At 35.5% G+C, this 26,473-nt stretch overlaps 1 protein-coding gene across 37 annotated transcripts in view; it reads left to right on the top strand.

Moving 5' to 3' along the window:
- The window catches only part of TSBP1 (testis expressed basic protein 1), a 212,668-nt gene that overhangs the window by 135,106 nt on the left and 51,089 nt on the right, over positions 1–26,473 (top strand). For 34 of the 37 annotated variants that reach the window (XM_042986064.1, XM_042986084.1, XM_042986085.1 and 31 more), the window contains 3 exons: positions 11,630–11,650; positions 23,229–23,249; positions 24,124–24,144. In XM_042986064.1, the coding sequence (XP_042841998.1) occupies positions 11,630–11,650; positions 23,229–23,249; positions 24,124–24,144 (63 nt within the window). The remainder of the gene's footprint in view (positions 1–11,629; positions 11,651–23,228; positions 23,250–24,123; positions 24,145–26,473) is intronic. The other 3 variants (XM_042986087.1, XM_042986061.1, XM_042986090.1) reach the window with 2 other exon arrangements.

Here is a 26,473-nt window from a genome sequence, read left to right as displayed (position 1 = left end):
TGGAAAGCCCCTAAATACATGGAGGTTAAAGAACATCCTACTGAAGAATGAATGGGTTGACCAGGAAATTAAAGAAGAAATTTAAAAATACATGGAAGACAATGAAAATGAAAACACAACAGCCCAAACCCTTTAGGATGCAGCAAAGGCAGTCCTAAGAGGAAAATACATTGCAATCCAGGCCTATCTCAGGAAGCAAGAAAGGTCCCAAATACACAACCTAACCTTACATCTAAAGGAGCTAGAAAAGCAGCAGCAAATAAAGCCCAAAGCCAGCAGAAGATGAATAATAAAGATTGTAGCAGAAATAAATGTTATAGAATCAAAAAAACAAAAACAAAAAACCTTGTAGAACATATCAATAAAACTAAGAGCTGGCTTTTTGAATGAATACACAAAATTGATAAACTCCTAATCAGACTTCTCAAAAAGAAAAGACAGAGGATCCCCCAAAATAAAATTACATATGAAAGAGGAAAGATCACAACCAATAATACAGAAATACAAAGAATTACAAGAATACTAAGAAAAATCATATGCGAACAAAGTGGACAATATGGAAGAAATGGAAAATTCTTATACACTCATACACTTCCAAAACTCAAATGGGAAGAAGTAGAAAATTTGAACAGAGCCATAACCATAAAGAAATTGAATTGATTATCAAAAATCTCCCAACAAATAAGAGTCCTGAGTCAGATGGTTTCCAGGGGAATTTTACCAGACATTTAAAGGAAAGTTAGTATCTATTCTTCTCAAACCACTCCAAAAAATCGAAATGGAGGAAAAGCTTCCAAACTCATTCTATAAATCCAGCATTACTTTGATCCCCAAACCAAAGACCCCACTAACAAGGAGAATTATAGGCCAAGGTCCTTGAGGAAGATGGGTGCAAAAATTCCCAACAAGATACCAGCAAATTGAATTTGACAGTACATTAAAATAATTATTCACCATGATCAAGGGAAATTTATTCCTGGGCTGCAGGGCTGGTTCAACATTTGCAAATCAATCAATGTGATACATCACGTTAATAGAAGAAAGGATAAGAACCATATGATCCTTTCAATAGATGTAGAAAAAGCTTTCAATAAAACATAGCATCCTTTCTTGATAAAAACCTTCAAGAAAGTCAAGATAGAAAGAACATATCTTAACATCATAAAAGCCATACATGACAGGCCCACAGCTAATATCATCCTCAATGGGGAAAAACTGAGAGCTCTTCCCCTAAGATCAGGAACATGACAGGGAATTCTACTCTCACCACTGTTGTTCAACATAGTGTTGGAAATCCTAGCCTCAGCAATCAGGCAACAAAAAGAAATGAAAGGCATCAAATCAGCAACGAAGAAGTCAAACTTTTCACTCTTCACAGGTGACATGTTACTCCATGTGGAAAACCCAAAAGACTCCACCCAAAAACTGCTAGAGCTAATACATGAATTCAGCAGAGTTGCAGCATGTAAAATCAATGTACAGAAATCAGTTGCATTTTATACACCAATAATGAATCAGCAGAAAAAGATATCAAAGAATTGATCTCATTTACAATTGTACCCAAAACCATAAGATACCTAGGAATAAACCTAACCAAACAGGCAAAAGATCTGTATGCTGAAAACTATAGAAATCTTATGAAGGAATTGAAGAACATACAAAGCAATGGAAAAGCATTCCACACTCATGGGTCTGAAGAACAAATATTGTTAAAATGTTGATACTACCCGGAGCAATTCAATGCATTCAATGCAACCCCTATCAAAATAACACCAGCATTCTTCACAGAGCTAGAATGAACAGTCTTAAAATTTTTATGGGACCAGAAAAGACCAAAATAGCCAAAATAATGTTGGAAAAGAAAACCAAAACTGGGAGCATCAAAATCCTGGACTTTAACCTATATTACCAAGCTTTAGTCATCAAGACGGTATGGTATTGGCATGAATACAGGCACATAGATTGATGGAATAGAATACAGAACCCTGTATAAGACCCACAAATATACTGCAAACTAATCTTCAACAAAGCAAGAAAGAGTATCCGATTGAAAAAAGAGTTTATAGAGACTCTAGTAAATGGTGCTGATAGAACTATACAGCAACAGGCAGAAGAATGAAATTGAACAGCTTTATTACCCTATACACAAAAATAAATTCATAATGTATGAAAGACCTAAATGTGAGACAGGAAACCATCAAAATCCTAGAGGAGAAAACAGGCAACAACCTCTTTGACCTAAGCTGCAGCAACTTCCTACTTGACATGTCTCTGGAGGCAAGGGAAACAAAAGCAAAAATGAACTATTGGGACCTCATCAAGATGAAAACCTTCTGCACAGCAAAGGGAACAATCAATTAAACTAGAAGGCAACCGACAGATGGGAGAAGATATTTGCAAATGACATATCAGACAAAGGGTTAGTATCCAAAATCTATAAAGTACTTACCAAACTCAACATTCCCCTAAAAACAAGTAATCCAGTGGAAAAATAGGCAGAAGACATGAACAGACACTTTTCCAAAGAAGACATCCAGATGGCTAATGGACACATGAAAAGATGCTCAGCAGCATTCATCCTCAGGGAAATTCAAATTAAAACCACAGTGAGATACCACCTCACACCTGTCAGATGGCTAAAATTAACAACTCGGGAAACAACAGATATTGGCGAGGATATAGAGAAAGGGGAACACTTTTGCACTGATGGTGGGAATGCAAACTGGTGCAGGCATTCTGGAAAACCATATGGAGATTCCTCAAAAATTTTCAAGAGAACTACCCTATGACCTAGCAACTACATTACTAGGAATTTATCCAAAGGGTACAAAAATGCTGATTTGAAGGGGCACATGCACCCCAATGTTTATAGCAGCACTATCAACAATAGCAAAAGTATGGAAAGAGCACAAATGTCCACCACTGATGAATGGAAAAAGAATATATACATATATATACATATATATATATGTGTGTGTGTGTGTGTGTGTGTGTGTGTATGTGTGTGTGTGTGTGTGTGTATGTGTATATATATATACACAGCAATGAAAAAGAATGAAATCTTGCCATCTGCAACAACATGGATGGGACTGGAAGGTATTATGCTAAGCAAAATAAGTCAGTCAGAGAAAGACAGATATCATATGATTCTTCTGATATGTGGAATTGGAGAATCATAGCGGATGAACATAAGCAGATGAAAAATAAAATAAAAATGGAGAGGGAGGCAAAATATAAGAGACTCTTAAATACAGAGAACAAACTGAGGGTTGTTGGAAAAGGGGGTTAGTGGGGGGGGGGGTTAAGTGGGTGATTGGGCATTAAGGAGGGCACTTTTTGGGATGAGTACTGAGTGTCATATGTAAGAGATGAATCACTGGATTCTGCTCCTGAAACTAAGACTACAGTGAATGTTAACTAACTCGAATATAAAAAAAATAAAATAAAATAGAAAATAAATAGCACAAGAAAACAAAAGAGAGAAGGGAAAGATGATGGCAGATTAGGAGGACCCTAGGCTCACCTATTCCCATGAATACAACAAAATAACTGTCAAATCATCCTAAATACCCCAGAAATCAACCTGAAGACTGGCAGAACAAACTGTACAACTAAAGGTAGAGACGAAGCCACATCAAAGAAGGTAGGAAGTGCAGAGACATACCTTAAGCGAGAAACAGATCATGGCTACTGTGGTGGAGATGGAGTTGCGGTCACAGAGAAGGGTGAAAGACCGGCTAGCACACAGGGGAGCCAACACTGGAAGAAGAATCCCCATAGCAATAAGCTTGCAAAAATTAGAGGGATCAAATTTTATGAATTTTTGCACCAGTGTGCTTTAGAACCAGAGTTCTAAAGGTCAGTGTGCTGGCTGTGTGAGAGCTCAGAGGGCATTTGGGCTGCTCTTGGAAAAAGGCAGTGCAAACAATCCACGGATGTATAGCATGGAAACAGTAATCTGAAGAGCACCTGGGGCACACAGTGGGGAGGTTAGTTGCCTGACTTGGAGCATGTCCCAGAAGGCAACATTCACAGAGAAACAACTCCAGAAACAAAGGAACTGGCAGGCACCATTTTCCTCCCCTTATCCTCAGCATAAATACATAAATACAGCATAAATACACCTAGAGTAACCAGCACAGCACCAACACTTACAACCTAACCAGGTTATACAAAGCCCTGCCACCCCTCCCATGCACTGGTAGAACTGCCCTTCCCACTCATGCTTGCCTCAGTCCAAGCAATGGGGGCTGCCTGCCCCAGAAGACCCTACCCAACATGCATCTCCTGACTTGGGAGTTTTGTTGAGCCTCCATTTTGGTGGCAATAGTGACAAGTCTAATTTCATAAGCAGACCAGAGCACACCTAGTTAAAAACACACCACATTCAGACCAGGGACCAAACACTGCTCACAACAGGTAAAAAAAAGCCTCTGCAGATGACTGGCCTGAAGGATAAAGTGGCTAGGACATAACAGAGCACACACATCATATATTGGAGACACTCCCAGAAGTTCCAGGCCCTGTGGAATAGGGTATACTGCACCTCAGGGCACTACGGACCTCTTCTTCAGAGTCTTTGTGCTTGAGAATAGGAGACAAAGCTGACTTCCCTAACACAGAGACTACAGGGCATAGACACTTAGACAAAATGAGAAGACAGAGGAATTTGTACCAAGTGAAAGAACAGGACAAGGTCATGGTCACAGAACTAAGTAAAACAGATATATGTAATATGCCTGATAGATAATTTAAAGCAATAATAAGGATATTCGCTGAACTTACAAAAAGCATGGAGAACATCAGTGAGACCATTAACATAGACATAAGAAATAACATAGCAGAGATGACAGGCTCAATAAACAAAATGAGAAACATGCTTGATGAAATGGACAACAGGTTTGAAGACGCAGAGAAACAAAACAGTGACCTAGAAGACATAGTAAGGGAAGCTATAAAGCTGAACAAAAGAGACAGAAAAGAATTATGCAAAATGAGAATAGACTTAGGGAATGCAGTGACTCCATCAAATATAATAACATTTGTACAATAGGAATCCCAGAAGAAGAGAGAGAAAAGGGGGCAGAAAATGTTTTGAAGAAATAGTAGCTGAGAACATCCCTAAATCTGGGGGAAGAAAACAGGTATCCAGATCCAGAAGGCACAGACAGTCCCCATTGAAATCAGTGGAAGCAGATCCAAATCACGACATTGTAATTAAAATGGAAAGTAGTAGTGATAAAGAAAAAATATTAAAACCAGCAAGCAAAAGAAGACAGTTACATACAAAGGATACCCCACAGACCATCAGGGATTTTCAGCAAAAAACTTCCAAGCCAAAAAGGAGTGGCATAATATATTCAAAGTGCTAAATGGGAAAAACCTGCTGCCAACAATACTCTATGTAGCAAGATTATCATGGAATGAGAGATTAAAGAGTTTCCCAGGCAAACAGAAATTAGAGTTCATGACCACTAAACCACCCCTTCAAGAAATATTAAATGGGACTCCCTAAGTGGAAATGAGAGACCGGAAATGACAGTAGGGATGTAAGAAACACAAAAGCAGTAAAAATGAATATTTCCATTAAAAATATCAGTCAAGGAACTCAAAAAATTAAAGGATGTAAAATATGACACATATACCTAAAATGTGGAGAGTAGAGGAGAAAAGAATGGAGTCAAACTTAAATGAGCATCAACTTAATACAGACTATTATATGCAAAAGAGGTTATATACAAACCTAATGGTAACCCTGTATCAAAAACCACTAATAAATATGCAAAGAATAAAGAGAAAGAAATCCAAACACACTATTAAAGAAAAACAGAAAACCATGAGAACAAGAAAGATAAGAAAGGATCAGGGAAAATCTTCAGAAACAACCACAAAATAAGTAATAAAATAGCAATTAATACATATCAATAATTACTTTGAATTTAAATGAACTAAATGCTTCAATCAAAAGAGAGAGTGGCAGAATGGATTTAAAAATAAGACCCATCTGTATTTTGTCTACAGGAGACTTGTTTCAGACCTAAAGACACCTGCAGATTGAAAGTGAGAGGATGGAGAAACACTTATGCAAATGGGTATCAAAAGAAAGCCAGAGTACCAATACTTATTTCAAACAAACAAGACCTTGAAACAAAGACTGAAACAAGAGACAAAGAAGGACACTAAGTGATAATAAAAGGAAAAATCTAACAAAAAGATATAACAATTGTAAAGTTGTATGCAACCAATGCGGAAACACCCAAATACACAAAACAATGAATAACAAACATAAAGGAACTAATCTACAATAACACAATAATAGTAGGGACAGCTGGGTGACTCAGTCAGTTAAGTATCTGACTCTTGATTTCAGCTTAGTTAATGATCTCATGGTTCATGAGTTTGAGACCTGTATCAAGGCTCTACACTGACAGTGTGGGACCTGCTTGGGATTCTCTCTCTCCCTCTCTTTTTCTCTGCCCCTCCCTTGCTCACTCTCCCTCTCTCTCTCTCTCTCTTTTTGAAAGAAAGAAAGAAAGAAAGAAAGAAAGAAAGAAAGAAAGAAAGAAAGAAAGAAAGAAAGAAAAAGAGAAAGAAAGAAAAAAATATACAATAATAGTGCAGACTTTAACACTCCCCTTACAGCAATGGACAGATCATCTAAACAGAAAATCAACAAAGAAATAATAGCTTTGAATGACACACTGGAATACTTGAATTTAACAGATACATTGAGAACCTTTCATCTTTAAATAGCAGAATACACATTCTTTTCAAATATAGGTGGAACATTCTCCAGAATAGATAACATATTAGGCCACAAAAGAAGCTGCAACATATTTCAGAAGATTGAAGTCATACCATGCATCTTTTCTGACCTCAACACTATGAAACTAGAGGTCAACCACAAGAAAAAGGCTGGAAAACCAAAAATACATGGAGGTTAAATGACATGGAGGTTGTATGACATGCCACTTAAACCTAATGGTAAACCTATATCAAAAACCACAATAAATATGCAAGGAATAAAGAGAAAGAAATCCAAATACATCACTAAAGAAAAACATAAAACCATGAGAGCAAGAAAGATGAGAAAGGATCAGAGAATCTTCAGAAACAACCAGAAAATAAGTGACAAAATGGGTCAACCAGTAGATCAAAGAAGAAATAAAAAACTAATGGAACCAAATGAAAATGAAAAAAATGATTCAAAACCACTTGGATTCAGCAAAAGTAATTCTAAGAGAAAAGTTTATAGTAATACAGATTCACCTCAAGAATCAAGAAAATTACAAAAATCTAACCTCACACATAAAGGAGCTAGAAAAAGAAAAACAAAAGAAGCCTAAAGCCAGGAGAAAGAAAGAAGGAAGGAAATAATAATGATTATAGCAGGCATAAATTATATAGAAACTAAAAAAAAACAAAAAAAAACAAAAAACAAAAACAAAAACACAACAATAGAAAAGATCAATGAAACCAAAAGCTGGTTCTTTGAAAAAATCAATAGAATTGATAAAGTTGTAGAGAAAAAGAACCCAAATACATAAAATCACAAATGAGAGGGAAGAAATAACAACTAATACCACAGAATTATAAGATATTATAAAAAAGTACACGCCAAAAAATTACACAATTTCCAAGAAATGGATAAATTCCTAGAAATATACAAACTACAAAAACTGAAGCAGAAAGAAATAGAAAATTTTAACAGACCAATTACCAGCAAAGAAATTAAATCAACAATCGAAAAACTTCCAACAGGAGTGCTTGGATGGCTCAATCAGTTATAAATCCAATACTTGACTTCAGTTAAAGTTATGATTTCATGGTTCATGAGATTGGGCCCCATGTCTCTTCATCAGGCTCTGCACTGACAGTACAGAGCTTTCTTGAGATTCTCTCTCCCTCTCTCTTTGTCCCTTTCCTGCTCTTTCTCACTCCTTCTCTCTCTCAAGATAAATAAATAAACATTAAAAAAAAAAAACCTCCTAACAAACCAATGTCCAGGACCAGGTGGATTCACAGTCGAATTCCACTAAAGATTTAAAGAATTAGTACATATTCTTCAAAAATTATCCCCCCCAAAAAAAGAAAAAAAAACCTTCTAAATTTATGTTATGAAAAAAAAACCTTCTAAAACCAGCATGACTCTGTTACCAAAATCAGATAAAGACTTGATAAACAAACAAACAAACAAACAAACAAACTACAGACTAATATCTCTGATGAACAGTGATGCAAAAATCCTCAACAAAATACTAGCAAACAGAATCCAACAATACATTAAAGAAATCTTCACCCATTCACCACAATCATTTGGAATTTAATCCTGGGTTGCAAGTGTGGTCCGACATTCTCAAATCAATCAACGTGATACATCACATCAATAAGAGAAAGGATAAGAACCATATGGTTCTTTCAATAGATGTAAAATCATCTGACAAAGTAAAATATCCATGTATCATAAAAGCCTCAACAATATAGGTTTAGAGGGTATCTACCTCAACATAATTAGGGCCATATATGAAAAACCCACAGCTAACATCATCTTTGATAGGGAAAAACTGAGAACTTTCCCCCTAAGGTCAGGAACAAGACAAGGATGTCTATTCTCCCCACTTTTATTCATTTATGCTGTGGAAGTCTTAGCCACAGCAGTCAGACAACACAAAGACATAAAAGATATGCAAATTGGTGAGAAAGAATGAAAACTTACCTTATTTGAAGATGACATGATACTCTATATAGAATACCTGAATGATTCCACCAAAAAATTTGCTAGAACTGATACATGAAGTCAGTAAAGTCACAATGTACAAAATCAATGTACAGACAACTATTTCATTTCTATACAATAATAATGAGGCATCAGAAAGAGAAATTAAGAAAATAATCCCATTTATAATTGGACCCCAAATAATAAGATGCCTAGGAATAAAGCTGATCAAAAAAGTAAAAAACCTATACTCTGAAAAATATAAAACATTGATGAACAAAGTTGAAGAGGACACAAAGAAATAGAAAGACATTCCACACTTATGGATTAGGAGAACAAATATTTTTAAAATATCCACACTATTCAAAGCATTGTACACATTTAATGCAATCCCTACCAAAATACCAACATTTTTCCAACATTTTTCACAGAAATAGAACAATCTTAAAATTTGTATGGAACCACAAAAGACCCCAAATACCCAAAGTAGTCTGGAAAAAAAGGGGTAAGGCTGGAGCCCTCACAATTCCCAACTTCAAGTTATATTACAAACCTGTGGTAATCAAGTCAGTATGGCACTAGCACAAAAATAGACACATAAATCAATAGAACAGAACAGAAAGCTCAGAAATAAACCCGCAATTATATAGTCACTTAATCTTGACAATGAAGGAAAGAATATCCAATGGGAAAAAGACAGTCTTTTCAACAAATAGTGTTGGTAAAACTGGAAGACATTTTTCCAAAGAAGACATACAGATGGCCAACAGACACATGAACAGATGCTCATTATCACTTATAATCAGAGAAATGCAAAACAAACTACAATGAAATATCACCTCACACTGGTCAGAATGGCTAAAATCAACAACACAAGAAACAACAAGTGTTGGCAAGGATGTGGAGAAAAAGGAGCTCTGTTGCACTGTTGGTGGGAATGCAAAATCATGCAACCACTGTGGAAAACAGTATGGAGTTTCCTCAAAAAGTAAAAAATACAACTACCCTATAATCCAGCAATTGCACTATTGGGTATTTACGCAAAGAATGCAAAAACACTAATTCAGGATGACTGGGTGGCTCAGTCAGTTAAGTGTCCAACTTAGGCTCAGGTCATGATCTCATTGCTCATGAGTTCAAGCCCTGCATTGCGCTCTGTGCTGACTGTTCAGAGCCTGGAGCCTGCTTTGGATTCTGTGTCTCCCTCTGTCTCTGCCCCTCCCCCCCCCAATCTCTCTCTGTCTCTCAAATATAAATAAAAACAGTAAAAAATAAATTTAAAAAACAGTAATTCAAAAGGATGTGTGCACCGTATGTTTTTTATAGCAGCATTATTTGCAATACCCAAAATAAAGAAGTAGCCCAAGCATCCATTGATTGGTGAATGGATAAAGAAGATATGGCATATATATACAATCAAATATTATTCAGCCATAGAATGAAATCTTGCCATTTGCAACATGGATGGAGCTAGATGGTATAATGCTAAGAGAAATAAGTCAGAGAAAGACAAATCTTATATGATTTCACTCATATGTGAAATTTATGAAATGAAACAAGTGAGGAAAAGGAAATAAAGAGAATGAGAGCGAGGTAAACCAAGAAACAAATTCATATCTATAGAGAACAAACTGATAGTTACCAGAGGGGAGGTGGGTGGGAAGATGGATAAAATAGGTGATGGAGATTAGGGAGTCACTTGTCATGAGGAGCACCAGGTGATTAAAATTTAAAAATTTTAAATTTTAAAAAGAATGCAAAAAAAGAAAAGAAAATAGCAAAAGGTATAGGAGGAAACTTTTGCAGGTGATCGATAATTTCATGGCATTGATTGTGATGATCCTTCATTGGTGTATACTTATCTCCAAACACTTAATGTCTACATGAAATGTCTATGATATTTTATATCAATTATACACATAGCATGAAAAGTACAGCATAGGGAATATAGTCAATAGTGTTATAATAACATTATATAATGGTAAAAGGTAACTACACTTATGGTGAGCATATTGTGATGTATATATCATTGATGAATCACTATGTTGTACACTTGAAACTAATACAATATTGTATGTCAACTATATTTCTATTTAGAAAAGAAAACACTGGTCAACAAAAATGATTAGGAGCTGGAAAAAAATATTCTATCCACTAAAAAAAAATAAATTTCCAAACCAATAATGTGTAGCCAGAATAGAAGAGGAAGATGGGGGTACCTGGGTGGCTCAGTTGGTTGAGTGGCCAATTTCAGCTCAGGTCATGATCTCACAGTTTGTGGGTTTGAGCCCTGCATCAGGCTCTGTACTTGTAGCTCAGAGTCTGGAGACTGCTTCAGATTCTGTGTTTTCCTCTCTCTCTGCCCTTCTTCCATTCTCTCTCTCTGTCTCTAAAATAAATAAACATTAAAAAAAAAGAATAGAAGAAGAAGTAAAGTGACTGAATAGGAAAAGAGAAAAGTAAGAACTAAAAATAAAAACAGTCAAGCATGAAAGAGTTTTTGCCAGAGCAAAACATAAATATAAATAAAATGTATGCATAAACTGAAATGGAAGAATTTTAAATGCATATATATTAATTTTATATCTCTCAGCTCTATTTAAGGATAGAAAGGCATGGCTAAGGGGAATTATATGCCTTCATTTAGATCTCATGCATAGACTTATCACTTGGTACAGATACTACACAGGGGACAAAATAACATTTGGGTTCCTCAAGGTCATTTCCACTCTTTGTATGTCTATTAATACATGAAGGACTCTTATCTGGTCAACAGCTTCAAGTCAAATGATGCAAATATTTTGGCACCTTGTTAGTGTCATTTTCAAAGTGCATCTTAGAAAAAATTATTGATAGACATTATGATGTATATATAAAGATTAACTAAAAACATATTTTTGTGTTGTGTTTCAGAAAAAAATGCACCACCTACTGGTAAGTTATTTTACTATTTAATAACTATAAAGTACAAATGTGTGGTAAAGGATTTTAGTCACACTGGCTATTTTCATTCATAACTGTGCAAAAACTAAGCATTTCAATGAGTTATTAAAAACACCTTTGATATTTAACTCCACTGATTTCCAGAAAGAATACATTGATAATTAAGTCAACTGACTTGTCAATAATAAATTAGAATTTTTTACTAAGAAGAAACATATACAAAAGTATTTAAGGAAATAAGATGGGCTCAGAATCCAGGCAGAGATAAAGGAAAATAAAGTTTAAATAAAACTTTGAAAAGAACAAATACATCTTATGCACAGTAACTATAGGGTTGTTGAAAGGCTGGGCAACATTATGAGGAAGGAAAAAGAAGGTTGGATATGCTTATGATCCTTCAGATTAACAGATAATAATTTAAAAACAGAATAGAGAAAAGAAATTAAGAAAAGTAATAACATGGTGGTGGTGGTGGTGGTGGTGATAAACAGTAAAAGAAGTGGTAGGGAAGAAAACTGAAAAAGTAGAGTCTGCAAAAAATAAACTGAGGATAGTTTTCCAGTAGGAGAAGTTTAAAAACTGCTTCTCTGGACGTGTTCCAACTGAGACAAATTGTATGAATCAGTGAAAATGATGAGTACCTAGGGAAAATGATCACATGAGCTTACATATTTTTTAAATAAGAAGAAAGAAAGAAAACCAAATATCAAACATATCTACCTGGGTAGATATGTTTTAAAGGGCAGATTTTAAGAATTTCAGAAAATAAATGTAACATACTTTGTCACAAATCCCATAAACCAATTCCTTTATTACTATAGTCCCTGAAATCCTAGAAGAGTAACTTATGAAAATGAATAAAGAAAAAAATTAAAAATATGAATTGATATGGAATCAGTAATAAAAAAATCTTTCTCCATAACCAGATGTCTTCTCTGATGAGTTCTACCAAATATTCAAAGAAAAAATACTTCAAATCCTGCATGGAGTTTTCTTGAAAATAGAAAAAGAGGGTACAGACCCAAGTCATTCTGTAAGGCTATGTTAACAAATACCGAGATGAACAGAATGATAAAGAAATTTGAGAAACTCAGAAATGCATTACACAAATGTTCACATCATGTTCACATAATCGTAAATGTTCACAAATGTTGACATATGACAAAACTTCCCTGCAGAACAGTGGATAAAGTCTTTTTCATAAATGACTTTGTGACAAGTAGATAACCATACAGAAAAGAAAGGAAGAAAGCATATCCCTACCTCACATCAAACTTCAGTTCCAGTGAATTACATATAAATATGAAAGACAAAAAATAGTTTTTAGAAAATAATATAGAAATAATCATCATGAACTTGGAGTACAAAAAGACTTCTTTAAAAACACTCAAAACCTACTTACTATAAGAAAATAACATGATACATGTGGGAGGGATTCATAATCAAGAACATTTGTTCATCAAATGCCACAAAGTGAAAAGGCAACATTAAGTAGAAAAGCATATTTACAACACATAAAAAAATAAAAAACATTTTAAGACTGGTATCAGAATATGAAGAATTCCCACAGAAAGAAAACAATTTGGAAGGGCCAAGACGGTGGAGCAGCATGAAGTTCTTGGCTTCTCTCATCCCTGAATGCAGCTAGATCAGCACCAAACCATTTTGTACACCTAGGACATTGTACTGAGGATTAACACCACAATCTGCATAACTTAAGCCACAGAACTCAGCAGGTACACAGTGTGGAGAGGTGAACTGGGGGAGAGAGAAGCCGCAGAGGGTGGGGAGCTGTTTTTGTGGAGACAGGACAGAGAAAGGTGGGGAGAGTGTGGCACACCAGGAGAGTACAAAAAAAGTACTCCCCAAAAGTAGCTGGAGAGAAAAAGAGTGGAAACGCTCACAAAGGACTGAACAAGAAATCTGTTCCCTAAAAACACTGATGGGGAGAAATGAGAGGATTTCAATACCACTACGACTCTATAAATAGGAGACTGCAGAGTCAGAAATTCTGGAGATCAATACCTGGCAGTGCTCAAGTGGAGAGGAAGGGTGAATCCCCAGGAGGAGGCAATGAGGTCTGAGGGGTCAGTGGGCCACCTGGGGAGAAGGATTTCCCCCGCTTGGAGGACATTTGGAAGAGGCCGTTTGGCCTCCACATTGGCAAAGGTCCCAGCTGACCCCAGAAAACAGCCACATTTGCTGGTATTGGAACAAAGATGGCAGGGTGTGATGAAACTTGGCGCCAGTTATTTGTTGTGATTTGCCATAATCTCTGAACTGCTGCCACTGTGCAATCACATGAATTTTTGCTGGGGCAAGCTGGCACCCGGCCACAATCTCTGAACCTCTGCTACAGTGCAATCTCATGAACGCCATCACAGTAATGTTCTCTGGGGCAAGCCAGTACCCAGCCACTGCTCATTGAGGCCCTCCCCAACGGGTCAGAGCAGGTCCAAGCCACAAGGTTCTCAGAAGTTACGGGTTTGGAAACATAGCCCTATGTGAGATAAAATTCAGGAGAGAGGTGACGCCTAGCAGGCTGATGGCTTGGACACAGTGTAGAAACAGGGAGTGGATGGAAGCTGGAGACAAAGAGAGGTGCTTGATTACCAGTAAGTGAGAGCTGAGTTCCTGTGCCAGAGACTGGGAAGCTGAGTGAAGCCATTTTCACCTCTCTTGTGCATGCACAAACATGCGCAAGTGCACATGTGCCACACTGATCCACCTCAGTAAGCTAAGCAGCTTACTAGTGGAAAACGAAGCCATCACACCAAGTCCTGCCCAACTGTACTCACCAAGCACATGCCCTAGAGGACCACCACACACCTCTCTGCCTGCTTAGTGTACAAACTATAAAGTGCTTCATAGTTTGACTTCTAGGGGAAACTGGATGTAATTTCTTTTGGATTTCATTCTGTTTGCTGGTCCATCTATTCATTTCTTTCTTTCTTTCTTTCTTTTTTTGCTTTCGTTTAAATTTTTTTCCCTCCTTCCTTTTTCTTGGATACAGAAAGAGAAAATTTTATTTGTATTTTTATTTTCCATTTTTTAAATTTCTTTTTACTATTTTTTTATTTTTGTAAATGTTTTTATTCTATTTCACTTTCTTCATTTCATTTTATTCTATTTTATTGTATAATTTTTTTTAATTTTAAACTTTTTCTTACTTTTTTTCTTATTCTTTCCTTTTTTCTCTATTCTACCAAGTTTCATTCAACAATCAGACCAAAACACACCTAGGATCTAGCTTTCTTTATTTGATTTTTTGTGTGTTGTTTTTAATTTTTTTAATTTTAATTTTTATTTTATTAGTTCTTTTTCTTCCTGCAAAATGACAAAATTAAGGAATTTGCCCCAAAAGAAAGAACACGAAGAAATGACAGCCAGCAGGTTAATCAACACAGATATAAGCAAGAAGTCTGAACTACACCTTAGAATCACAATAATAATACTAGCTGGGGTTGAAAAAAGCACAAAACCCTTTTCAGAGGATATGAAAGAGGTAAAATCTAGTCAGGATGAAATTAAAAATGCTATAACCAAGATGCAATTTTGAATGGTGCCACAGCAGCAAGGATGGATGAAGGAGAGCAGCAAATCAGTGATAAAGAAGACAAAATTATGAAGAACAATGAAACAGGAATAACAGAGGGAAACTAAGGCAAAAGAGCACAATACAAGAATTAGAGAACTCAGTGACTTATTAAAAAGGAATAATATCTGAATCATAGGAGTCCCAGAAGATGAAGAGAAAGACAACATGGTAGAAGGTTTACGTGAGCAAATTATAGCAGAAAACTTTCCTAATCTGGGGAAAGACACAGATATCAAAATCCAAGAAGCACAGAGAACTCCCATTAGATTCAATGAAGACTGACCATCAACAAGGCATATCATAGTCAAATTCACAAAATACACAGACGAGGAGAGATATATGAAAAAAACAAGGGAAAAAAGTCCTCAACATATAAGGGATGATAGATCAGGTTCATAGCATACCTATTCACAGAAACTTGGCAGGCCAGAAAACTGGCAGGATATATTCAGTGTGCTGAATTGGAAAAATATGCAGCCAAGAATTCTTAATCCAGGAAGGCTGTCATTCAAAATAGGACAGATAAAAAGTTTCCCAGACAAACAAAAACTAAAGGAGTCCATGATCACTAAACCAGCTCTGCAAGAAATTTTAAGGGGGATTCTCTGAGGGGAGAAAAGATGAAACAAAACAAAAAAGCCAAAAGCAACAAAGACTAGAAAGGACCAGAGAACACCACCAGAAACTCCAACTCTACAGGCAACACAATCGCAATAAATTCATATCTTTCAGTACACACTAGAAATGTCAATTAACTAAATGCTTCAATCAAAAGACATAGAGTATCAGAATGGATAATAAAACATGATTTTAGAAACCCATTTCACAAGAGACCCATTTTAGACTAAAGACAACTTCAGACTGAAAGTAAGGGGATAGAGAACCATCTGTCATTGTAATGGTCGCCAAAAGAAAGCCGGAGTAGCCATACTTATATCAGACAAATTAGATTTTAAAATAAAGACTAACAAGAGATGATAGGGCATTTTGTCAAAATTAAGGGGTCTATCCACCAAGAAGATCTAACAATTCTGAACATTTATACCTCTAATGTGAAGCACTGAAATATATAAAGCAATTAATCACAAATATATAGAAACCGATTGATAATAATACCATAATAATAGGGAACTTAAACACCCCACCTACACCAATGGACAGATCAGCTAAACAGAAAATCAACAAGGAACTTGTTGAAAATCAACAATGACTTTGAATGACACACTGGACTGGATGGACTTAACAAATATATTCAGAACATTTCATCCTAAAGCAGCAGAATACACATTCTTCTCAAGTGCACATGTAACATTTTCCAGATTAGATCACATACTGGAACACAAATCAGCCCTCAACAAATACAAAAAATCAAGATCATACCATGCATATTTTCAGACCACAATTCTACAAAACTCGAAATCAACCACAAAAAACTTTGAAAAGACCATGAATACCTGGACATTAAAGAACATCCTACTAAGGAATGAATGGGTTAACCAAGAAATTAAAGAGAAAGTTAAAAAGTACACGGAAGTCAATGAAAATGATAACACGACAGCCCCAAATCTCTGGAATACAGCAAAAGCAGTCATAAGAGGGAAGTATATAGCAATCCAGGCATTCCTAAAGAAGGAAGAAAGTCTCAAACACACAACCTAACCTTATACCTTAAAGAGCTGGAAAAGGAATAGCAAAGAAAGCCCCAAACCAGCAGAAGATGGAAAATAATAAAGATTAGAGCAGAAATCAATGATCTCAAAATCAAAAAAATAGTAGAATATATCAATGAAACCAGGAGCTGATTCTTTGAAAGAATTAACAGAATTGATAAAACCCTAGCCAGTTTGATCAAAAAGAAAAGGGAAAGGACCCAAATAAAATCAAGAATTAAAGAAGAGAGCACAACCAACACTGCAGAAATACGAACAATAATAAGAGAATATTATGAGCAATTACATGACAATAAATTGGGAAATCTGGAAGAAATGGACAAATTCCTAGAAACAGATAAACTGCCCAAACTGAAATAGGAAGAAATAGAAAATTTCAACAGACCCATAACCAGTAAAGAAATTGAATTAGTAATCAAGTCTCATAACAAACAAGAGTCCAGAGCTGGGTGGCTTTCCAGGGGAATTCTACCAAACATTTAAAGAGTTAACACCTATTCTTTCTAATATGTTCCCAAAAAATAGAAATGGAAGGAAAACTTCCAAACTCATTCTACGAGGGCAGCATTATCTTGATTCCAAAAACAAAGACCCCACTAAAAAGGATAACTAAAGACCAAGTTCCTTGATGAACATGGATGCAAAAATTCTCAACAAGATACTAGCCAGTCAGATCCAACAATACATTAAAATAATTATTCACCACAATCAAGTAGGATTTATACCTGGGATGCAGGGCTCATTCAATATCCACAAATCAATCAATGTGATACCTTACATTAATAAAAGAAAGGACAAGAACCACATGTTCCTCTCAAAAGATGCAGAAAAAGCATGTGAAAAAATACAGCATCTTTCTCGATAAAAACCCTCAAGAAAGTAGGAATAGAAGGAGCATACCTCAAGATCATAACAGCCATGCATGAAAGACCCACTACTAATATCACCCTCAATGGGGAAAAACTGAGAGTTTTCCCCCTAAGGTCAGGAACACAACAAGGATGTCCATTCTCACCACTGTTACTCAACATAGTGTTGGAAATCCCAGGCTTAGCACTCAGACAACACACACAAAAAAATAAAAGGCACCCAAATCAGCAAGGAAGAAGTCAAACTTTCACTCTTCACAGATGACATGATACTCTATGTGAAAAACCCAAAAAGTTACACACGCACACACACACACAAAAACTGCTAGAACTGATCCATGCATTCAATAAAGTTACAGGATATAACAATGCACAGAAGTCAGTTGCATTTCTATACACCAATAATGAAGCCTCAGAAAGAGAAATCAAGAAATCAATCCGATTTACAATTGCACCAAAACCCATAAAATACCTAGGAATAAACCCAACCAAGGAAATGAAAAATCTATACACTTAAAACTATAGAAATCTCATGAAAGAAACTGAAGAAGACACAAAAAAAAATGTAAAATATTCCATGTTCATGGATTGGAAGAACAAATATTGTTAAAATGTCAATTCTACCCAAAGCAATCTACATATTCAAAGCAGTCCCTATCAAAATAACACCAGCATTCTTCACAGAGCTAGAACAAACAATCTTAAAATTTGTATGGAACCAGAAAAGACCCCAAATAGCCAAAGCAACACTGAAAGAGAAAGCCAAAGCTGGAGGCCTCATATTTCCGGAATTGTGTATTACAAAGCTGTTATCATCAAGACAGTATGGTACTGACACAAAAACAGACACTTAGATCAATGGAACAGAATAGAGAACCCAGAAATGTACCCACAAACATATGGCCAACTAATATTTGACAAAGCAGGAAAGAATGTCCGATGGAATAAAGACAGTCTCTTCAGCAAGTGGTGCCGGGAAAACTGGACAGCGACATGCAGAATGACCCTGGACCACTTTCTTACACCACACACAAAAATAAACTCAAAATGGATGAAAGACCTCAATGTAAGACAGGAAGCCATCAAAATCCTTGAGGAGAAAGCAGGCAAAAACCTCTTTGATCTTGGCCATAGCAACTTCTTACCCAACACGTCTCTGGATGCAAGGGAAACAAAAGCAAAAATGAACTACTGGGACCTCATCAAAATAAAAAGCTTCTGCACAGAGAAGGAAACAATCAGCAAAACTAAAAGGCAACCGACAGAATGGGAGAAGATATTTGCAAATGACATATCAGATAAAAGGTTACTATCCAAAATCTATAAAAAACTTATCAGACTCAATGCCCAAAGTTTTTTGGCATAATCCAGTGAAGAAATGGGAAAAAGACAGGAATAGACACTTCTCCAAAGAAGACATCCAGATGCCTAACAGACTCATGAAGAAATGCTCAACATCACTCATCATCAGGGAAATACAAATCAAAACCACAATGAGATACCACCTCACACTGGCTAAAATTAACAACTCAGGAAATAATAGATATCGGTCAGGATATAGAGAAAAGGGAACCCTTTTGCACTGTTGGAATGCAAACTGGTGCAGCCACTCTGAAAAACCATATGGAGGTTCCTCAAGATATTAAAGCTAGAACTACCCTACATCCCAGCAATTGCACTACTAGGTATTTATCCAAAGTATATAGATGTGCTGTTTTGAAGGGCACACGCACCCCAATGTTTATAGCAGAGGTATTGACAGAAATATGGAAAGAGTCCAAATGTCCGTCAAATGATGAATGGATAAAGAAGTGATATATATATACAATGGAAGATTACTTGGCAATCAAAAAGAATGATATCTTGCCATTTGCAACACCATGGTTGGAACTAGAGTGTATTATGCAAAGTGAAATTAGTCAGTCAGAGAAAGACAAATATCATATGACTCATTCATATGTGTAATTTAAGATACAAAACAGATGAACGTAAGGGAAAGGAAACAAAAATAATATAAAAACTGGGAGGGGGAGAAAACCTAAGACAAATACAGAGAATAAACTGAAGTTTGCTGGAGGGGTTTGGGGTGGGGACTGGTCTAAATGGGGGATGGACATTAAGGAGGGACTAGCTGGGATGAGCACTGGGTGTTATATGTAGGGGATGAATCACTGGATTCTATTCCTGAAATCATTATTGCACTATATGCTAACTAACTTGGATATAAATTTTTAAAAATAAATTAAAAAAAATAAAAAATTAAAAAATAAAGAATTCCTACAAATCAATTACCAGAAGATGGATAGCCCAATAGAAAAAATATTCTTGAACAGGTATTTCAAAAAGAAGACCAATTTATGGTCTAGAAGAACAAAAAGATGTTAGCATTAAGGGAAGCTGGGTAAAATCCACTGTCTGTAATATCTTTATAACTCTTATGTAAAACAAAAGCTACTTAAAAATAATAACTTAAGAAAAATTCACCCAAAGAGGGGGAAAAAATTAAGATATCATTTAAAGATAGTGACTAGTCAAGAATTAGAAAGCTGGATAATGTCAAGTTTTGGCAGGGATATGGAAAAGTAAAATATTTATGCATTTCTGATATGAGTCTTAATTGCTTTAGGTCAATGCATGCTAGCAAATTGGTAACAGCTGGCTCTGTGTGCATGTTCATATGTGTGTGTGTGTGTGCGTGTGTGTATGTTTAACAAATTATATTGATAGGATATATAGCACACACTGCAAAATAATAAAATATACAATAATTTTATTGATAAAACAGCCAATAAATATATTAAAATGTGTCTAATTTCATAAATAATCAAGGAAATGTCAATTTAAAATTATAATAAAATGTAAGTATCTACTCACCAGATTGGCAAAAATGTTAAAGTATGATCAACCTGCTAGCAAGGAGATGGAGTAATGGGAACTCACAGTTTTAACAGTAAATGTAAATTGGTATGACCATTTTGGAGGATGGTTTGTTATTATCTAGTTGAAGATACATATATTTTACAACCTAGTAATTCCATTCAGAAAAATGCTACAGAGAAATTCATGCATGTGTGGAAAACGTATAAAAATATGCACAGCAGCACTAGTCATAATAGTCAAAAACCAAAAACAATCCCAATGCCAACTAATTATAAAATAAATAAATATTGTGGCATAAGCATACAATAAACTCTCTAGAGCAATAAAACAATACAAATGAATCATAAGGGCATAATGTGGCTCATAGGAAGCATAACACAAAAGAATATATCCAGTATGATTCAATTTATGTAACTTCCTAAATAAGCCAAACTTAAGCTATATTGCTTAGAGGTTGCAACTAGGTGATAACATTAAAAAGCGAGAATATCATTTAAAAAAAAAAAAAAACAAGAAAACAGTTACCTCAGAGTAGAGGAAAGGAGTTACGATACATAGTGGTGGGAAGAGAGGATGCGGGCAAAATAATATTTCTTAACCTAGATGATATTAATATATATGTTTATTTTGTACTTGTTAATGTATACATTTACAGTTCATGCACTTTTCAGGATATGTGTTTTATTTTCCAATTCAAAACATTAAATGGAAAAATACTTTATTCTTAATTGCACTCATAGAAAAAGAAAAGTTGCTCACCTTGCCATAGCAGCTGAGAGGAAAATGAAACAAGGGAGATTGTGTCCTTTGATCATTCTTCAAAATCTGCATGAAACAAAGGAAAAACCACTGTACTTCTGAAAGGATTCTATTTCTAATACCCTTGCCCTGGATCTATAATCTCTATGAACATAGGCAGTGTTGATTTTGTTTCTTGCAGCACCCTCAGTGCCTTGCAAAGTGCCCGGAACATCCTGAATGAATATTCACTGAAAGATAAATGAATATTCATTGCAGGATAAATGAATGCCTGAATGAAGGGGAAGGCTGTCAATACAAACTAATATGTTATACACGAATTGCACTGAAATATTTGTGTTTCTATTTTAGAAGGAATAACATTATAATTCATTGGTTCCTTGGCTATCTCGTCTCTATAACATTCCTCAATCTTCCTAATACCTGAGGGTTATCATTTCCAGTCTTTGAAAATCTTGATACTTCTTTTTTTTTCTGTTTCCCATCATTACTTAGAATTTTCCTATACCAATGACAATTTTTAACAGGAAGAATAGTATGAAGTAACATTGTCCTGGGGAAACAATTAAAAATTTTTATATCAGTGACAAAGAAGACTTTCCATTCTGGAAAATGTATTTGAGGTTGGACATTAGCATGGAAAGACGACATCTTAGAGACATAAATGATGTAGAAGGGATGAAAAAGAATTCAAGAAAACAAATGGAATGAAGACAAAGGAAGGCAATTTTATACACTGAGAATCGTACCTGTTCCAGAAAGATTTTCTCTAGAAACAGGTGGGGAAGAAATTGAAGGACAGAATAATCTCCCTCTACCAACCCCTCCTATCTTTGTCAGCTAGGGTTGCACAGCAAAATACCCTAGACTCAGTAATTTAAACAACATAAATTTATTTTCTCATAGTTCTAGAGGCAGGAAGTCTAAAATCAGGGTCCCAGCATAGTGGAGTTCCAAAAAGGGCCCTCTTCCTTGCTTGCAGATGATTGCCTTCTCACTATGTCATCACAAGGCAGAGAAAGAGAGAGCATAGTCTGGTGTGTCTTCTTATAAAGGCACTTAATATGTTCCTCCTAGGACAATATTAGAAGAAGCGGTTGTTAATCCAGTGAACCCAATGCAAATACATTGCATGCACACTTACTTGCATATCTGTGTTTTCTTCACAAAGAAAGAATTTCAGAATTTAAAAGTAAGATTTTTTTCCCCTATTTATTTCTGATATATTTCAGTCTCTCATAAAGTCTGAGGCTATGGCTCTACATGACCAGAGGCTCAGATTTCATAATATGTGAAATCCTCTCATTTTGTTACTGATTTCCCAGAAAGTAAAATTTCCATTGCTTTAACAGACCAATGTTAAATTGTTAAATTCACATTTTATACCAAAATTATTCGGTGACAGAAAGAAAAATGAAGATATAGCTGGAAAATGACAAAGATAAATAGCAAGAAGAAGGGATATATTAGATATTTGTAAGTAATTTTCTTAAAGGGAGCTTAGAGCTCAGAGATAAGTAAAAAACTGTAATGGAATGTCCCATCCCAATCCCCTGGGAGGGGGGGGTTGTAATTGAATGTTGACAGAAATCAAAGAATTAGAGCTATTCTCACAGGAAAGCAGAGAATGCTAAAACTCCGGTGCATTTGCCCCAAATCTGTGACTTGGGAGTTTGTGCTCTACCTTAAGAAAGTAAAAACATTTGTAATGTTTCTGTAGAAAAAAATAACTAGGAATTGTGTTATTAAACTGGATTATTATTGTGTAAATTTTTTCACTGTGCTATTTTTAGGCATGACTTCTCCTTCCCCTGGTAAGTAATTTTTTAAAATTTATTTATTTTTGAGGCGGGTAGAGGGGAGGAGAGAGAGAATCCCAAGCAGGCTCCATTCTGTCAGTGCAGAGCCCATCATGGGCTCCATCTCAAGAAGCATGAGATTACGACCTGAGCTGAAATCAAGGGTCAATCGCTTAACAGGCTGAGCCATCCAGGCACCCCTCCCCTGGTAAGTATTTTTAATCTCATTTATAGTGTTCTCAAATACTCTAAGACCCTTTCCTGCACTTTCTCTTTTTATTTGTATTTATAAAACTTTGAGACTTCTGTTTTGACCTGAATTTTTAGAGAGTGAAAAGTCCAGTGGGGAAGGGCACAGGGTATAGGGAAGGAGTAATATGTTTATTTCAGCAGTGTCCTGGGATTGGTTATTTGGCCTAGCAACCAAAATCAGTACATTTTGTGATTATGATTTGAAAGTAAAGGTGGAAAGAAATAACAAAAGAAATAAGCCTAAGTGAAAATCCATGTTAACAGTGTGGAAATAACATAAGAACTGAACAACAGAGGTGATGTGGGTCACTACCAATTATCAACTGTGCAAAATTGTGTCATAAATTAGACTATTTAATCTTTCCGTGATCAGTTTCTTGCTGTAGAAAATTGGGGTAGTAATAGTTCCATATCTATAGGATTAAATCAGTTAAATGACAAGAAATAGTTGGAACAATGTCTGCCATATAATTAGACATTATGATAATGGTAATTATGATTACCATTAGAGCTCAGGAAAAAACAAATATATTAGAGTACAGATAGTACTTTAGAACTTAGGAAAAACCAATACTAAGATCTTTAGTGTCCTCAGAGGTAAACCCAACCACATTCATCTCCTTGTCTTTTATTTTAGGAAAAGTTGTAAAATCTACAGGTGAGTTCATTTTTCTATTATTTAATTCAAGAAAGAAATCTAGGCCAAAGAGAAAAATTTGGAATTTGTCAGCATACAAATGGTACTTAAACCCTTATGACCAAGATGAGAATATCTAGGATGTTAATGTAGGTAGAGAAGAGAGAGAACTAAGTCCTAAAGCCTTCTAACACAAAAATTGAGAACTAAAAGAACAGACAGCAAAGGAGACCAGAAGAAGCAGCCAGTGAGCGAGAACATATGGTCTCTGTAGAGAGTGGTGTCCCAGAAGCCAAAGGAGAAAATGCTAAGGTAGGAGTGATTAACTCTTCACTCACACTTTCTCTCTTCCATAGTCACAATCCTATTAATTTGTAGGAAATTTTAAAACTCACCGATAAAAATAAATAAATACAGCCAAACACTGCTTTGGCTTTTCTCTGCTCATCTACAGTATTAGGTATGAAAATTAAAGGATCTTCAAATATTAGGCATTGAAACAACTCATAGAATAATAATATGAGTCTTAATCTCCTATCAAATCACACTATTTATTTATCTTAGAGACTGATATAGACTTTATCAGTAATTTCAATTTCTTCTCCTCCAATTTGAGTGGTTTATGATACCTAAGTACATGAAGATATCCAGCTCTGAAAACCTCAAAATTATTTTTTTTCAAAATTCTTAAAATTCTTATCTTGCATTCTTAGTTACTCTCCCATTAATCAGAATTTTGGAAGCTATTGAAAGGAAAGTTGTAGGCACTGATTAACTAAAAGAATAAATACATACAACAAATACAATCCTTTATTTTAAAATATGATTGGAGTTAATTTATCTTGACTTGGCATGAAGAGGCTATATTTGACCTGAGACCTAAACAAAGTCATGAAAACACCTAGCGATAAAGTATTTCAGGGAAAGGTAACAAGCTCAAAGGCCATAGAAGGAAATGAGATTAATAGAAGACAGCCAATATTAACCTTTCATCCAAATCCTCAACACTTAGTATTTTCCAAGTGCTACCACACTGTTCAGTATCAAAGAGATACTTTATACTTTCAACATTATTTCCATTATTACTGGAGATGTCAAATATCTCTGCATATATCTGTTTTCCTTTTGTGAATTTTTTTAATTCATGTTATTTCTTTTTCTATTGAGTTTCCTGACTCTCGTGGATTTTCAGGGATTCATTGTATAATCTAGTTAATAATCCTTTGTGCTTTTTAGACACTACAAATACCTTTTCGTGGTCTATCATATGTCTTTGAAATTTATCTATGATCCTTTCATAAAATAAATAATTAATTTATATTTATTCAGTTGTTCACATGCAGTTTTTTGCTTTGAGAATATTAAAAAGTCCTTCCCTACCTTCAAGGTCGTGAAATATTTCACACAATTTCTTCCATTATTATTATAGCTTTGTCTTTGAAACTTAGGACTTGAATCTATTCATCCATATTTTTCCCACTGCACCATGCTGATTTCAATAAAGACATATTAAGCCATTACCAGGTTTCTTTCATACATGAAGATCCCAATGATTCTGTAGAGAGACCTAAGATCAAGGAGAATGAGGAGTATCGCTTCCTCCTCAGTAATCCTGTAAAACTTCTGACACAAATATAACTGTTTGTTAGTGTGACAAGTCAACTGCTGAGTCCTTAAGAGAAGCAAAGCCTTGCTCTACTCACTGCACATCTGCAGCATCTGAGTATCTGAATCATGGCAGACATGCAAAGGACACTTGTTTTTTTCTTATTACTTTTGTACAACTTAGAATGAGATAGGATGTTGTGGAGTCAAACAAACCTAGACTCCAGTACCAGATCTGTCACTTATTTGGTCTGTTACTGAGCTAGGATAATAGTCCTCTTCTGCCTTAAAGAATGGCAAAGCCAGTGTAAGAGAAAATGAAGAAAATTGGAGTAATAAAGTGAATGAAAAAAGTCAAGGAAGTAAAGTTTAAAGAAAGATATTTAGAGCTCTAGTAATACATTGCCAGCATGGAACTCTGAGGAGGAGACAACATAATGCAGAGAGGGGTTTGCTCTGGAACTAGGTTGCTTGATTTTCAAATTCTGGTGGGATTTTGGCTGTGTGATTTTGGTGATAAAAATGAGGTGAGGGGCACCTGGGTGGCTCAGTCGGTTAAGTGTCTGACTTCAGCTCAGGTCATGGTCTCATAGTTTATGGGTTCTAGCCCTGCATGGGACTCTGTGAGGATAGCTCAGAGCCTGGAGCCTGCTTCAGGTTCTGTGTCTCCCTCTCTCTCTGCCCCTCCCTACTGGTGTTCTGTCTCTGTCAAAAACAAAAAACAAAAAAAAAAAAGAGATAATAT

The sequence above is a fragment of the Panthera tigris genome, chromosome B2, assembly GCF_018350195.1.
Source record: "Panthera tigris isolate Pti1 chromosome B2, P.tigris_Pti1_mat1.1, whole genome shotgun sequence".
NCBI classification, from domain to species: Eukaryota; Metazoa; Chordata; class Mammalia; order Carnivora; family Felidae; genus Panthera; species Panthera tigris.
This window is presented reverse-complemented; position numbering and strand designations above follow the sequence as displayed.